Source organism: Suricata suricatta, chromosome 4 (genome assembly GCF_006229205.1).
Source record: "Suricata suricatta isolate VVHF042 chromosome 4, meerkat_22Aug2017_6uvM2_HiC, whole genome shotgun sequence".
Lineage (NCBI taxonomy): Eukaryota > Metazoa > Chordata > Mammalia > Carnivora > Herpestidae > Suricata > Suricata suricatta.
The window spans coordinates 63,586,961-63,602,340 of NC_043703.1; the positions used below are offsets into that span (position 1 = coordinate 63,586,961).

Genomic DNA, 15,380 nt, shown 5'->3' on the forward strand with positions numbered 1-15,380 from the left:
ATAGAGGTTATACTCCTAGAAATTTAAAATTTGAAAGATTGCTTAGAGATTAGCTAGTCCAATTTCATCAGTTTACTGATGCATAGGGGATGTGAAAAGGAAAAGTATATGTCTAAGATATATATATTATTTATAATTATAAAATAATAGACACTATAGGAGTGCCTGGGTAGCTCAATTGGTTGAGCATTTGACTCTTGATCTTCACTCAGGACATGGTCCCCAGGTTGTGGGATCAGGTCCCGTGTCAGGTTCCATGCCTGAGTATGGAACCTGATTAGGATTCTCTCTCTCTCTCCCTCTCCCTCTTCCTCATCCTCTCCTTCTCCCTCCCTTACTCCCTCCCTCTCCCTCTGCCCTTCTCCACCTCTCTCTCTCTCTCCCCCCCCAATAGAAAAAATTAAAAAAACCTAATACTTCATATCTAAAAAAATAGAAACAATAAAATGCTAAAAACCAACAACAGAAAATACAGATATTTCTCCTGGGTGAAATATCATGCAGCCAGTAAAATAGATGATAATGCAAGCTGTCTAATAATATGAGAAAATACCCAAAATATTAGATTATATGAAGAAAACAGTACAGTGTTGCAAATATAGCATAATTATTTATGTGAAAGTTATCTGGACAAACAAAATCACTTATAATGAGACTAGGCTGATATTAAATTAATGATTTTGTGTTTAGTTTTTTTCCTTTTTAAAAACTATAGAAAAATAAAAAGGATAATCTTCTTGTGAAGGAAAAAAGATTTGGAAAAATAGGAAGCAAGAGCATAATTAAGAAGCCTATGAAGTAGTCTCTAGGCAACAGAAAGTGTGTTTGTATGCCTGTGTGTTCTGTGTAACAGAACAGAGATGTTTATATTGTCTGGGTATTCCTGCATTTATTAGTTTTAAAAGATTCAAAATAGAATCCATTGGTGTTTGATGTCTTTAGATTTTCTTTGAAGAGTCTTGGCTTACATCCTGGGACTTCTTTGAACTTATTTTAAGATAATGAAAGTACCAGTCAGCTTTAAATTCCACCTGAATTCCTTGTTTACATTTCATCAACATGAGAGAGAATATTATTAATATTGAAGTAGTGAATGTCTTTTTCCTTCATATTTTTAAATGTCTACTTCAGAAGTTCATATAATGCCACTCTATGACTGTTAGTTTCATGTAACTAAGTCTATTTTGTAAATTTTAAGATATTTTGCAAAGTTAAAATAAAAATTAAAGGGAGATCCTCTTGTTTGTAGTTTACCTTTTTATGTTTTTGCTATGTTAGGAATCAAATAGTTAAGATACTTCATGTGAAGTCCATGTGTTTCTGTTTTTTTTAAAATAACCATTATCCTAAAACAAACAATAATCTTCTATTAACATCCAAGCAAGTGTAGCCCTGACTATTTCTATTTGGTAACCAGTAAGCTTACTTAAATCACATTAAAAATCATTCAAGGGGAATAGTTTATAGGCAATTTTTTTTACCTTTTAATTTTAATTTTTCTATCTTTCAATTTCTATTTGTTCCTTTTCTAAGCATAAGTGCTCTTTTGGAGGTTTAATCAGTCAACCAGTATTTATTGGAAATATTTTCTGTGGAAAGCTCTGAGCAAGCTGTTGTGAGATTACCAAAGTATTTTAAGATGAGGTTTTTGCCCTATCTGCTTAGAGAGGTAAGACCGTTTCCATCAGAACATAACTGATGATTCTAGGTGATGAGTGAGAAGGGATAGATCCTTCCAACAAGTTTGTTTGGCAGTTGGCACACAGTTTGTAAAACCGCCCTCTAAAGTGGGACCAACTTACATTTCCATTAGTGGGATAATCCCTTCACTCCACCTCCTAACAAAGATTTAATGTTATGATTCCTTTTAACGTTTGCCAGTTGAATGGGTATAAAATGGTATCACACTAAAGTTAAAATTTGATTTTATAGGTTACTATTGAGAATGGCCAGTGTTTTACATGTCTAAAGGGCTCTTTTGTGTCCTTTTATGTGAGCTGCTCTTACGCTCTGTCCAATTTGCTTTAGGATTGTACTCTTTTCGCTCTTTATTTCTAGAGAGTTCTAAAATTTTATCTAATGTAGAAAGAATGGATACCAATCATTTTCAATTATATGCATGGCAGCTATTTTTTTCCTTTGTGACGTGAAATACAATAAAAACAGAGAAGTGCAAACACACATACTTTTAAAAATGTTTGTTTCACATACCTTATAGACGAGTATTTTATTCTTTTTCCCTTCCGGCCCTGTTTGCTACACAAATGAAATTGCGGTTAGGAGGTAAACGAGCTCACAGGCTTTCTTCCTTTATTAAAAACATTGATTGAGTTCCTGTTACTGTCTGGGCCAAACACTTGGCTAAAGGCTTTAATGTTATCTCATTTAATCTTTACAGTAACTTTGTGAGGTGGGCATTTTCATTCCCATTTGATAGGTGAGGAAAGTGGGGTGGAGGGAGTTGCAGCAGCTGTTCGAGGCCACCTGCTCATTATGAATGTAGCCAGGATTCAAATAATTGGTCTGCTCAGGTCATTGGCTCTCTGCACTTTGTCGTGTTATCACTGGTCCATCATGGTTCTGTTTGATGATGATGGAAAAAGCCATGTAAATGAAGAATGACACTAAAGATTACAGTTATAAAAAGCCAAAAGGAGGGAGGAAGATATTAAATAGTATGAAATAGTAAATGTTCTATATAGACTCTTAGTAGGTTGCTAGGGTGCATATATAGTGTATCATCCCATGGATCTATTACTTTATGGAAAACTTTTAATCTTAAATATGAAAGTCTTGAATAGAATAATTAATGCCCTACTATTATATTTTAAAGTTTGCAATGTTTAATGTATAATGGATTATTATTTTGTATTACTATTATTAATAAAATTACTAATAATAGTGAATATTCAGATTGGATTAAAGACCACTTAATTTAATATCCAGAGTATTAAAAAACTTAATTGTTAAAGTGCACTCATCAGATATCTGCCAGACATGATTTAGAGACGGTTGTTTCAGACTCCTTAGCCTATGACTTTTGTGACACTCTGCTGTACTTTTTCTGTTAATATTCTCATTAACTAGGCATAGATCTTTAGGTTTAAACCAGTGTTTTGTTTTTCCAAGAAAGTCCAGTAACTGTCACCTTTTTTGAAAGTGAAATATATTTGTGGCAAAGAAGCACAAAATGTATAGATGAACCAGATGCTCTCCTTGCTCATAGCAGCCCCAAACTGCTGTGGTGTGCTCCTGGTAGATGGGAGCCCTGACCTCTCTCTGGTACTGTGGTTCTTCGTGTCTGGTTCTTCTCCAAGCTGCAGGAAATGAATACCTGCTCCCCTGGCACCACCCCCCTGCTCTAAGCAGTAGGCATCCTCGTGGTTTCTATAATGTACTTTGCCAGTGAAGCCAACAGAACAACAGTGTTCATGTGTCAGATCTACCTGGTCAATTAAATATTAAAATGCAGTTGTCTGCCCCCTGGTGTTTTTAATTGTCCTCTGTAGATTAATGGAAAAGTCATTTATATTTTGTCTTTGTTTTAGCGTTCTTACTTCCGTACTCTGCTCATGTATGGGTTCCACTTTCTGGTGTGGTTCCTTTGTGTCAAAGGAATCAGAGACACACAGTGTGGGTTCAAATTATTAACTCGAGAAGCAGCTTCACGGACATTTTCATCTCTACACATAGAGCGATGGTAAGTTCCCTGCCAGATGTACCAGGCATGTCTTACACGGCAGCTGCTCCAGGCAATGAGAAACAGACCTATGTGTTACATGCATTGACACTTATGTATGTAGAGTTAATCTGTGCCTTTATTCTTTTACTGAGTCGGATCTAATTTTCAAAATCTCAAACCAAACATATGGTATAAAATTAATTTTCTCACCTTCACCTTAATTGTGGACAGTACAAATTGAAAGGCCTGAAAACATCCTGTTTCTTTAGGCTTCCTTCTTTTCCTTTGAAGAAAAAAGAAAAGTTCAGAAATAGCAAAGTGAAAGAGGGCGCCTATTTTCTGTTTGTTCTTTCCTTTTCGGTAGTAAGTTCCCTCTCCAGCCTATGACAAACCAGTCCTTGGGCCTCTGCATCCCCTTCTACCTTCTCTCTTTTTTTTTTATTAAAAAAATTTTTTTTAACATTTATTCAATTTTGAGAGACAGAGTGCAAGGAGGGATGGGGCAGAGAAAGAGAGAGAGACAGAATCCGCAGCAGGCTCCAGGCTCGAAGCCGTCAGCACGGAGCTGGACGGGAAGCTCAAACTCATGAACCCCGAGATCACGACCTGAGATGAAGGTGGATGCTTACCCGACTGAGACCCCCAGGCGCTACCCCTTCCCCTCTACCTTCTTAAGAACTTCATCCTGTTTGTTTATTTTGTCTGGTCTTTGCCCAGCTACGTCTTTTTCATAAGGTTTTAAAACAAGGTTAAATTTCTCTTGCCGTTTAAAAAAGAAAAAAAAACCAGCCTCTTTCCATTGATACCCCCCCACTCAGTACCTCTCCAGCTGCGGCCCTCTTTCCTTTGACAGCCAGCCTTTTCTTGAAAGAGCACTCTCTGGTCACTGTCCCTGTTTCCTCACTTCCCACTCACGCCTTACCCCATCCCAGTGTGGATTTTCCCCCATCCTTCCATGTAAGCATCTCCTTACCTCCTGTCATGAAATCCAGTGGTCGTTTTGATGTGACCATTCCTGTCTTAATTAACCCATCAGCAGTGCTCCACACTTGAGCTTTCTCTCCAGACATATCCCAATCCTCCGGCCTGTCTTGATCCCAGACCTCGCCACGGTGCTCTGCCTGTTTACTAACACTGACACACAGAAGCTTAAAACCTTGCAGTCCGCTCTGACATTCCCCACAGGTCCTCCACATATCCAGTTCGTGGCCCAGGCCTGCTAATTTTGGCTTTCATGTCCTTTTGTTTTTCTTTGTCATCCCCACTACCATCCAGGACACCATCATTTCCTATGCTGTAGTCCAAGGAGTCTTTTCAAAAATTAGAAGTAATCAATCAAATGCACCTTTTTTGTTTAAAATCCTTCAGTGGCTTCCCAGTGCCTTCCGGTGCCTTCCCATTGAGAGGTGTGGCCCAATCTACCCACCTGTGTCTCTACATGAGGACCCTTCCCTTTTCAACTTCTCCTTCAGCTCTTCCATAGGGCAATAAACTCTTACTCCCCAAACCAGATCAGACGCCCCTAACAGTACACTGTTGCTGTACCATAGCCCTTCTTCACATTGCATCATGTTCTTTCTCTCTATTAAAACATAAGCCCCAAAGGGCAAGAGTCGCATCTGATTTTGCTTGTTAATACATCCCACTATCTAATAAAGTGCCTAGCACATTATAGCTGCTCCTAAATACTGTTGAAAGAATTAATACTTCGTGTTACTCATGGTTCTGTATAAATTATGTTCATGGTAGGAATCTACATAATTATTCCAGTAGATGTTCATTTTTGTAGCTTCTGTAATTTTTGTGCATGTATTTGGAAAGATATGTTATCTCTGAGAAATAGATGTCATATAACCCTCCCGTAACATTAAAGAAACTATAATTTCAGAATTAAAATTATAAAACTTTTTAAAAATTTCTTTATCCTAGATTTAAAAAACATTTTATTAATGTTTATTTTTGAGAGAGAGAGAGAGAGTGAGCATGAGTGGGGTGGGGCAGAGAAAGCTGGAGATAGAATCTGAAGCAGGCTCCAGGCTCTGAGCTATTAGCACAGGGCCTGATGTGGGGCTTGAACCTAGGAGCCGAGAGATCATAACCTGAGCCAAAGTCAGACACTCAACTGACTGAGACACCCAGGTGCTCCTAAATTTTTTAAGTAATGTATATATGATCTTCAAATTCAGATAACATGTTTCTGTTATGTTGGAAACTTAAATATATTGATAGTTAATAGACTCCAAAATCAGAGAATCTAATTTAAGAAGCCATTCTAGAAGTAAAGCCTTCCCTCTGCATTAGATATTTTTCAGTCAACTTTTGAGTCCAGAACTAGGATCAAAAAACTAGGCTCTTTGTAGTGTGTAAGGAAGTTGGGAACTAAGGGTTGAGGACATTAGGGTTAAGACTGATAATTAAGTTAGGGTTGATAACTTAAAAGTTATGAACTTTCTCTTGTCAGAATTGTTCTGTCAATATAATGTCTGTTCTGTAATATAATGTCCAGTATAATATAATGTGAGACATATATGTAATTTTAAGTATTCTAGTAGCCACACTAAAAACAAGTAACAAGAAACAGATGAAATTTATTTTTTTAATGTTTATTTTTAAGAGAGAGAGATCATGAGCATATGAGGGACAGAGATGGGAGTGGAGGGGGACAGAGGATACAAAGTGGGATCCATGCTGAGAACAGAGAGCCCGATGTGGGGCTGGAACTCACGAACCATAAGATCATGATGTGACCTGAGCCGGAGTCAGACACTTAACCATCTGAGCCACCCAGGTGCCCCGAAATTTATTTTAATAGTGTACATTAACACAATATAAAAATGTTGTCATCTTGGCACGCCCTCAGTATGAAAAAATATTGATATTTTACACATTTTTCTTTGTACCATATCTTCCAACATCGTACTTCAGACTAGCCACACTTCAGGTGCTCATGTGTCTACTATATTGGACAGCATAATTCTAGAGTTTTATGATTTAAAGAACATTTTAAAACTTTTTTCTCTTTTAAGTTTTATGTACATGTGCATGCTTTTTTAATTACTTATTTGGACTTGACTAACATGGGATTGACCTAATTTAAAATTTTAGCCTCTCACATCTCTCTTTAGGGCCCAAATATGTTTATTTTGTGCCTGTAAAGGAGAACCACCAAATATACATGTATCAACTTGATTAGCAATATACTATTTTATTCAAGCATCTCTGTTCCTGCACTTAAAATCAAGAAAGACTGAAGAACAGATTTCTTTCTTTCTTATGCAGTATAAGTTACAGAAACCAAGTTCCATCTACTTTTTATGTCCATGTAAGTGTCACCTCAGACTGACATTTTAAGGACTTACTCTAAACATTCATTGCAATTTTTCTCATAACTTTCAGGAAATTCAAGTCAAGTTTCTAGGTATTAGAAAACATCAACCTATAGTTAAAAAACAGACCTATGGGGCGCCTGGGTGGCTCAGTCAGTTAAGCCTCCGACTTCGGTTCAGGTCATGATCTCATGTTCGTGGGTTCGAGCCCCATGTTGGGCTCTGTGCTAACAGCTCAGAGCCTGGACCTTGTTTCCCATTCTGTGTCTCCCTCTCTCACTCTCTGCCTCTCCCCACTCATGCTCTGTCTCACTCTGTCTCAAAAATAAATAAAACATTTAAAAAAAAAGTAGATGTAAAAATAAAAAACAGACCTGATTCAGAATTACAGACCCTAGTATGGGTTATGCTAAACATTAAAGATATATGTAATGTTAAATATAAATATATATTTATGTATGTTAATATTTATATAATTTTAACATTTTTAAACAAAATTTTAAGCATAATATTTAATATTACATAAATATAGTTAGCTGATTATATATATTTAAAATCTCCATCCTCAGAATTGTTATCTCACCTTATTTCCATGTAATTTAAAGGTATAATTTGACTCAGTTTATGAATAATTTATAAAAATTTTAAGGTTTATCTGTTTTTGAAGGAGAGAGAGAAACAGAGACAGAGTGCAGTGGGAAAGGAGCAGAGAGAGAGGGAGGCACAGAATCTGAAGCAGGCTCCAGGCTCTGAGCTGTCCGCAAGGGCCCAACACAAAGCTCAAACTCACAAACCGTGAAATCGTGACCTGAGCTGAAGTCAGACATTTAACCAACTGAGCCATCCAGCCCAGCTTATGAGTATTTTAAAAAATGTATTCCTTAAAATGTACATTCTTCCCATGAATATTTTTTTTAATCCATGTTATACATGTTTATAATTTAAAGTCACTTCCATATGGATTCTAAAACATCATTGTCCTTTGCCCCTTTCTCACTCAGTCCCCAATTCCTACTCCCTAGTTATGGTCACTTTCAACTATGTGCTGTTCCTTTGTAGTAATTGCTTTTGTATTCCAAATAATGGGTTTGCATTGCCATGTGTCAGTTTTCTTCAGTTTTAGATATTACTTTCCAAAATAAATCACTGGGTAAGTATGTAATTCTCTTAAACTCCTGTACACCCTTCACACATATCCTCCTAATAGAGTTTCTAAATAATTTGTGGTCAGATGACTACTGGTGGGTATAGCTGTGTAAAGATCATTCACATTCAAGCCATAGTGTGCAGTCTGATTATTTTACGTTTCTTGTACTTTTTGTTTTCCTGAAGATAATAAATATCTGGAGTTTTCTTCGATACTGCTTGATGATGGACCTGTCACTTAGGCTCGCACTCCTCCGTGAGGAGTAGAAAGTACTTCTTGGTGTGTTCTGATGCACCCAACTGTGCATCCGTTTCACCTTTTTTCTTGGAGACATCTCGTTAGCTCTCCCTTTTCCAGCTGTTCTCTGCCTTGCTGTTCCTGTTCTTTTCCTTGGTTTATATCCCTTTTGGAGTAGAGCACGTCCTCTTTGAATCTCCCTAAACAAACGAGAACGAAACCTTCTCGAGACCGTGTGTTGGACATGCACTGCATTATTCTCCTCTCACACTTGCCTAACAGCTAGCTGGAGACAGCATTCTGGGTTGGAAATCATTTTTCCTAGGGATTTTGAGAGTACTGATCTATTGCCTTTGTCACTTGGCGTTTCTGTAGGGAAGCTCGATTCTGTCAGTAATCCAGATCTTGATTCTTTGTCTGTGGCATGTTGTTTCTATCCCCTTTTGGAAGCTTTTACTCCACAATGTTTTGAAATACCATGATTGAGGGACTTAATGTGGCTTTTTCACGCGTCTTGTTGTGTATGCAATAGGCACTCTAAATCTGGAAACCTGTGTCCTTTAGTTCCGAGAAGTGTCCTTTAGTCATTAAATAATTTCTCTCTTTTTTCCATCTCTCCTGTAAACAGATGTGAGACCTCTGTACTGATCCTGTAATTTTATCTTCTCTTTGCTGATTTACATCTTTTGAGATTTCCTCAATTTTATCATCCAATCCTCCTTTTAAATTTGTATTTCTGCTATCAAAACTGTCAACTTCCTACCACTCTTATTTCCTAGTATTCATTTTTTTAACCTATTCTTTTTTCATGAGTGCAGTATCTTTCACTACTTAATGTCTCATTTAAAACTATGACATTTTCTTCTTTCCCTCCATTGTTTCCGTTCTTCTAAACTTTTTTCTTTGTTTTTATCATTAAAATCGGTCCTCACCTGTGTTTAGTGTGGTACTAAAAAGCTCATCAGGAGCTGTGTACATGGTCAGAGAACCATGATCAACTGGTAGATTTCATCACGGCTTAAATAGTGGGGCTGCTTCATGTGGGAAACTCCCAACTGTTCTTATCTTTTGGGCCGGGTGTTTTCACTAATGTGGAATCTCTTGATTTCCTGTCTGGTGGAAATGAGCCTGGCTACCAGCATTCACACAACCAACTTGAGGAAAGGAGACTTTTCCGTGAGTCCCCTCGAGCTTTTCTGCAAGTCTGCCCTTTTGCAGGCCCACCTGCACCCCCTGCAGACCTCATTTGCAGTGAGGCCAGGATGCCTGAGCCTTTGGAGAGCCTGCGTGACCATCAGCCTGCTTCTAGGCTTCTCCCTCTGTCAGTCCACTTTTCCTAGTCACCAGTTGTCCAGCTGCTTTCCCAGTTTCAGATTTCTTTTTTATTACTTTCATCCCTTCTTTGTTCTTGTGTGTTTATTCCATCATTGTTGTTTTAATTTTAGTGGGATTTCAGGAGGGAGCAGTAGTGCCTGGTGGGTTTAACGGAGTATCAACACGCTCTTTGTTCTTCAGGAATAGATCTGTGAGGTCACAGCTAGACCAGGAACTGAGTAACATAAGAAAACAGTGGCTGTGCCTTCCCGACATTTACGAAAACACATGAAGGAGTCTGGGTTGGAGAGTGACCCTCCTTATACTGCTTTTGTGCCAGAGCGTGAGGTTCTTTCCAGAACTACTTGGTGTTTCAATTATGTTTGCTCTTGTGACACATTGGTCTCTTATGGTGATGTGGAATGTAAATGTATTTTTAAGCAAACATCTTCATATCTTTTAAAATGTTAAAAGAGGGGCACCTGGGTGGTTAAGTCGGTTAAGCATCCGACTTCAGCTCAGGTCATGATCTCACCATTTGTGTGTTTGAGCCCCGCCTTGGGCTCTGTGCTGACAGCTCAGAGCCTGGAGCCTGCTTCCGATTCTGTGTCTCCCTCTCTCTCTGTCCCTCCCCTATTCACACTCTGTCTCTCAAAAATAAATAAATAAATAAAATAAAATGTTAAAAGAGAAGGACATAGTAAAAGTAATAGTAGAAGATGAATTGCCTTTCAGGGTTTTTTGTTTGTTGTTTGTTTTTGTTTTTGTTTTTGTTTTTTGTAAATATAAAGTAATTTCAATTAACCCGTGCTTCTTTTTCCCCACTCCTTTCCACTCATCATTCTTAGGTTGTTTTGTGTCTTTGATAAGTCACCATATGCTGATACCCTTAGAACAGCATTTAATACTCTTGTTTAGATTATTGCATATCATTAGAACTAACTCAGCCTTTTGGCTATTTTTTGGTTTTTTGTTAAAGGGGATGGTTAGGGGGTAACCAGGTTTAATATTCATATAATTTCCTCCTTTCATGCTAGTTAACAGAAGTTTTAACACAGTCCTTTTAACAACACAAAGGGTGCTTTTGTAGATGGTTTTATCATCTTAAGTAAATATTTTATTAGGATAAGAAAAAGCATTAAGTGTTTTTTTTAAATAGTTTTCATATTGGATTATCCAAATGCTTGGGATTTAATAAACTAGTTGCACAGTGGATACTCACAGTTTTGTGGCCAAGAAGACAAAACTCCCAGAATCAAGTTGTCTGGAATCAAGGAAATCAAATAGAAGTGGGTTTTAGGTATTTTCTTGTTTGTGCTAATATTTTAAAGCCAACCCCTAGAGTCTGAAGTGTGTTCCATGCAGTCTAATGGCCCAAGAGGAAAAGCAAAGCTGTGAAGGACTCAGTGCTTTCAGTTACCAGAGCGTGAGGAAGGTTAGCAGGTGGTGGCGCTGCTCTCCCCGAGGTCACTGCCAGGGAGAGGAAGATTCTGGCTCTGAGAATTCTGTAAGCAGAATCCAGGCAAGTTTCTAAGTCAAGATTCAGAAACTATAGGGAAAAGAGATTTGGCCTTAGCCACTGAGGGGCTTCCAGAGCCTTTCACAGGGAGAAGGAAGGATGGACTGGGAATTCAGACTGGAGGTGATTTTAACAGGGTAAATGAAAATGAGACAATATATCTAATTCCCAGGTATGTATTTAGTTATACCCAGAGAGCATTTCAGACTACTCTAAAATGGCTTTTTACTTTCAACAGCTGGCAATAATGTTATTTCCCAGGATAGCATGAGGAAGGGAAAAGGAAGAGACAAGGCCCTAGGGAACCATGTATTTAAAAAAGAAACCTTGGGGTGCCTGGGTGGCTCAGTCGGTTAAGTATCTGACTTCGCTCAGATCATAATCTCATGGTTTGTGGGTTCGAGCCCCACATGGGCTCTGTGCTGACAGCTCAGAACCTGGAGCCTGCTTTAGATTCTGTCTCCCTGTCTCTCTGCCCCTCCCCACTTATTCTCCCTCCCCCTCTCTCCCTCTCTCCCTCTCCCTCCCTCCCCCCATCTCAAAAATAAATAAAATTAAAAAGAAAAGAAAAATCCTTGATTCTTTCTAGTGGTAAATGAATGAAGTCAAACAACTCTTAAGTGATGGACTTTTTCTCTAAGAGCTGCTCAGAGTTCTGTTTTCTCAGCTCCCTGACTCAGTTCAGAAAGCTATCAATTCAGTACCTTGAGGTAGGAGAGTCTGGGATTAAAAGCAATCAATCTTGAAAAAATTCCATGATTAAATTTTCTCTTAGAGCCCAAGAGAGCTTTTTTACCACTGGGGGTTTCTGAGTTGTGATAGAGATACCATATTTCTCATTTAAGTGTTATGCAATGACACAGTAAATTATTGACCTTGAAGCTCCTGAACTTCAACTAATCCTTTTATTTGGCCTTCTGTGAATCTGAATTTGTCTTACTATATAAACTATATATCTGCCTCATAAGCTTCTTTAAAACATGCCAAAGTGGAGATTTAATTACACCCTTGCTCTTTAAAAATAAAAATCAATATATTTTCTGTTGCAGGGCATTTGATGTAGAACTGCTTTATATAGCACAGTTCTTTAAAATTCCAATAGCAGAAATTGCTGTCAACTGGACTGAAATTGAAGGTGAGTATGTTGTTGATGTTACGGCTGATCCTGAGTTGGGGTGGGGAGACAGGAGACAATACAGTAGTCCAGTCAACTTAGCCGGCTGCCCACTTCAAGCCTCCCCAGCTGGCTTGGCTCAGAGAGGCGGCTGTGTAGAGAGTTCTGGCTACCAATCCCCTTCACCCTCCAGATGGTGCACGGCCTTCTCCATCCCGGCAGCCTCTGAGATAAATTTTGTTTGTATCGTCTTTTTTTTAGTATTGTCTTACTTCATTACTCAGTAGGTATTGCTTATCTACAAGCCACCATATAGAGCTTAATAAGGAATTATAGTTGTTTTTACTCCAAATGTCCATAATCCTTTCAGAACCAGTCTTTTTTTTTTTTTTAATTAAAAAAATTTTTTTAACACTTATTTAGTTTTGAGAGACAGAGAGAGACAGATGATGAGCAGGGGAGGGGCAGAGAGAGGGGGAGACACAGAATCGGAAGCAGGCTCCAGGTGCTGAGCTGTTAGCACAGAGCCCAATGCGGGGTTCAAACCCATGAACTGTGAGATCAAGACCTGAGCCGAAGTTGGATGCTCAACCGACTGGGCCACCCAGGCGCTCTAAGAGCCAGTCTTTAACTGGTGTCTGTACATAAATCCAAAAGCTGATAAATTGTAGAATTTAAATAGTATTCTAGTTTTCTCCTTTGCTTACCTTAGAATGCCCCTAAATTAATTCACAGTGAGAGAGCACTTAACATTCAACTGGGGACTTTTCAGGTGAGTGCTCCCTCCCCTGCTGGGCTGGGCCTCCTCTCAGAAAGTCATGTTGCAGTACACCAGGATTGTTCTGTAACCACACATGTTTAGGAAAAGGTTAAGTCTGGGGAGCAAACACTATAGTACAGAACAAATTCAAACCTCTTAGAGTCTTGCTGACTCAAATTTAGCTTACAAAAACTGTAGTACTCTTCCCAGTAGCCACCTCGCTCAAAGGGGATTGAGAAGCCAGAAAAAGATTGCTCAGATTTGTAAGGATGTGCTGTGTTCATCTGTGTTGATCTATGCCCAGCACAGACAATGTGGGAAGTTGAAGTGGGGAAAAATAAAAATGTGTTTCATGTTTATATCAGGTGCTCATTTGCATTTCAGAGATAGCTGAGTATTATTTTTCATTAACGGGCATTCAACGAGTGGTTTTGTGTTAGTCATTCCAGAATCCTCGGCCATATACACTCAGTGCCTCTTCTCTATAATAGGGCCAATCTGAAATTTCCACAATTTAGATCCTTCCCAGTTTCATTTAACTTCCAAGATGTTTTGTTTTTGTTGTTACTAGAGAAGCCACTCACTTCAGCTTTGAAAATGTTTCTTTTGTAAATGATACAAATACAATTAAGGTTGATGTGTTAATTAACTTGACTGTGGTAATCATTTCGCAGTGTGTGTGTGTATATGTATAGATATCAAATCCTTACATTCTATACTTTAAATATATTTCAATTTTGTCAATTTTACCTCAAAAAGTTGGGAAAAAAAAAGAAAGAAAAACAGGAAGAAGCTAGAGTATTTGGGCTTAAATCTGGAAAATTGTCACCAATTAGTATGTTGATCTTGGCCATGACAGTTTGCCACCTAGCACCCCAGTTACCTGACCTGCAATCTATTCCTGATTTAATGGAAAAAAAAAAAAAAAAAAACAGTTCCATGGGATAAAATCAAGGAATACAAGCTTTTAAAACCTGCTCCAGGCGGCAGATCTCCTGTAGTCACCCAGGGTTGGCATGCTGACATTTGGCAAGCACTGGACAAGAAAACGTCCTAGCTAAGAGAGTCTTTATTTTAGCTGAGTGAGAGCCTTTGGTAGAATTAGATAAAAAGTGAGTTTCTGTCTTGGATTTCTTCTCCCAGATTTGAATTTATATTACATGTGGAGATGTACCTGCTTCTGTACAGTACATAACACTGAAAAGTAGCATGTAAACCAAAAAATGTGCCCCTAAAAACCATTTCTAAATGAACAGATGGAATTAAATGTTTACATATATACATAAATACATGCACACATACATACTCTAAAAAATAAGGTGACTAGAAGGTCACAAAGGTCATATACACTGACTTCTAAAATATGACTTCAAACTGATATATTTTCTCCACAGTTTATTTAAGCTAATTCATTTTTAATTATTTTTAAATCACAGGTTCCAAATTAGTTCCGTTTTGGAGCTGGCTACAAATGGGCAAGGACCTACTTTTTATACGACTTCGGTATTTGACTGGTGCCTGGAGACTTGACCAAGTCAGGAAGATGAATTAGGTTATTTGCCATCTTTGTATTCTTATGTATCAGTGTCACATTATTTCACTGGAAATTAAAATTTTAAATAAACCTAGAATAAACCTATACCCCTGTCTGCCTTTTGATAATTTTAAAGAGTTGACTACCATAACTAAAAATGTGTATACCTCTTCTGGATGAAAAAAAACCAAACTTTTAAGGTGATTGTAACAAAGTTAGATTTTCTTTTGCTTTAGCAATTTTGTTTATTTAGATAATTATCATTAGGAGTCTGAGAAATATAACTTTTAAGCAGAAGAGAGAAGCAATTCTTACTCTAAAGTACCTGCATAATTCTCATGAACTTAAATATAAACCATAATCATATACCTGTGCTCAGAGATTTAAAAATAAAATTGGCTTGTGTTTAAATATATACAAATTTATTAGTATTAAACTCCTATTTCAACTTATAAAACACTATGAAAATACATGTTAAAGAAAGGATGTAGAGTACCTGGGTGTCTCAGTCTGTTAAGCATCCTGAATCTTGATTTTGGCTCAGATAATGATCTCTCAGTTCATGAGTTCGAGCCCCATGTTAGGCTCCATACTGATGGTGTGGAGCCTGCTTGGGATTCTCTTTCTCTAGCTCTCTCTCTCTCTCTCAAAATAAATATATAAACTTAAAAAAAATTAAAGGAAATTTATAGGCCCCTTCACTAAGGCATCTCCTTCCTTATATTGTCTTATATCTCTGCTCCCCAG

General features: G+C 37.9%; 1 protein-coding gene across 2 annotated transcripts in view; it reads left to right on the forward strand.

Annotated features, from left to right (window-relative positions):
* The window catches only part of ALG5 (ALG5 dolichyl-phosphate beta-glucosyltransferase), a 41,391-nt gene extending 26,651 nt beyond the window's left edge, over nt 1-14,740 (forward strand). For both annotated transcript variants that reach the window (XM_029936844.1, XM_029936842.1), the window contains 3 exons: nt 3,549-3,700; nt 12,275-12,360; nt 14,536-14,740. In XM_029936844.1, the coding sequence (XP_029792704.1) occupies nt 3,549-3,700; nt 12,275-12,360; nt 14,536-14,651 (354 nt within the window). In that variant the 3' untranslated portion in view covers nt 14,652-14,740. The remainder of the gene's footprint in view (nt 1-3,548; nt 3,701-12,274; nt 12,361-14,535) is intronic.
* The last annotated feature ends 640 nt before the right edge of the window (nt 14,741-15,380 follow it).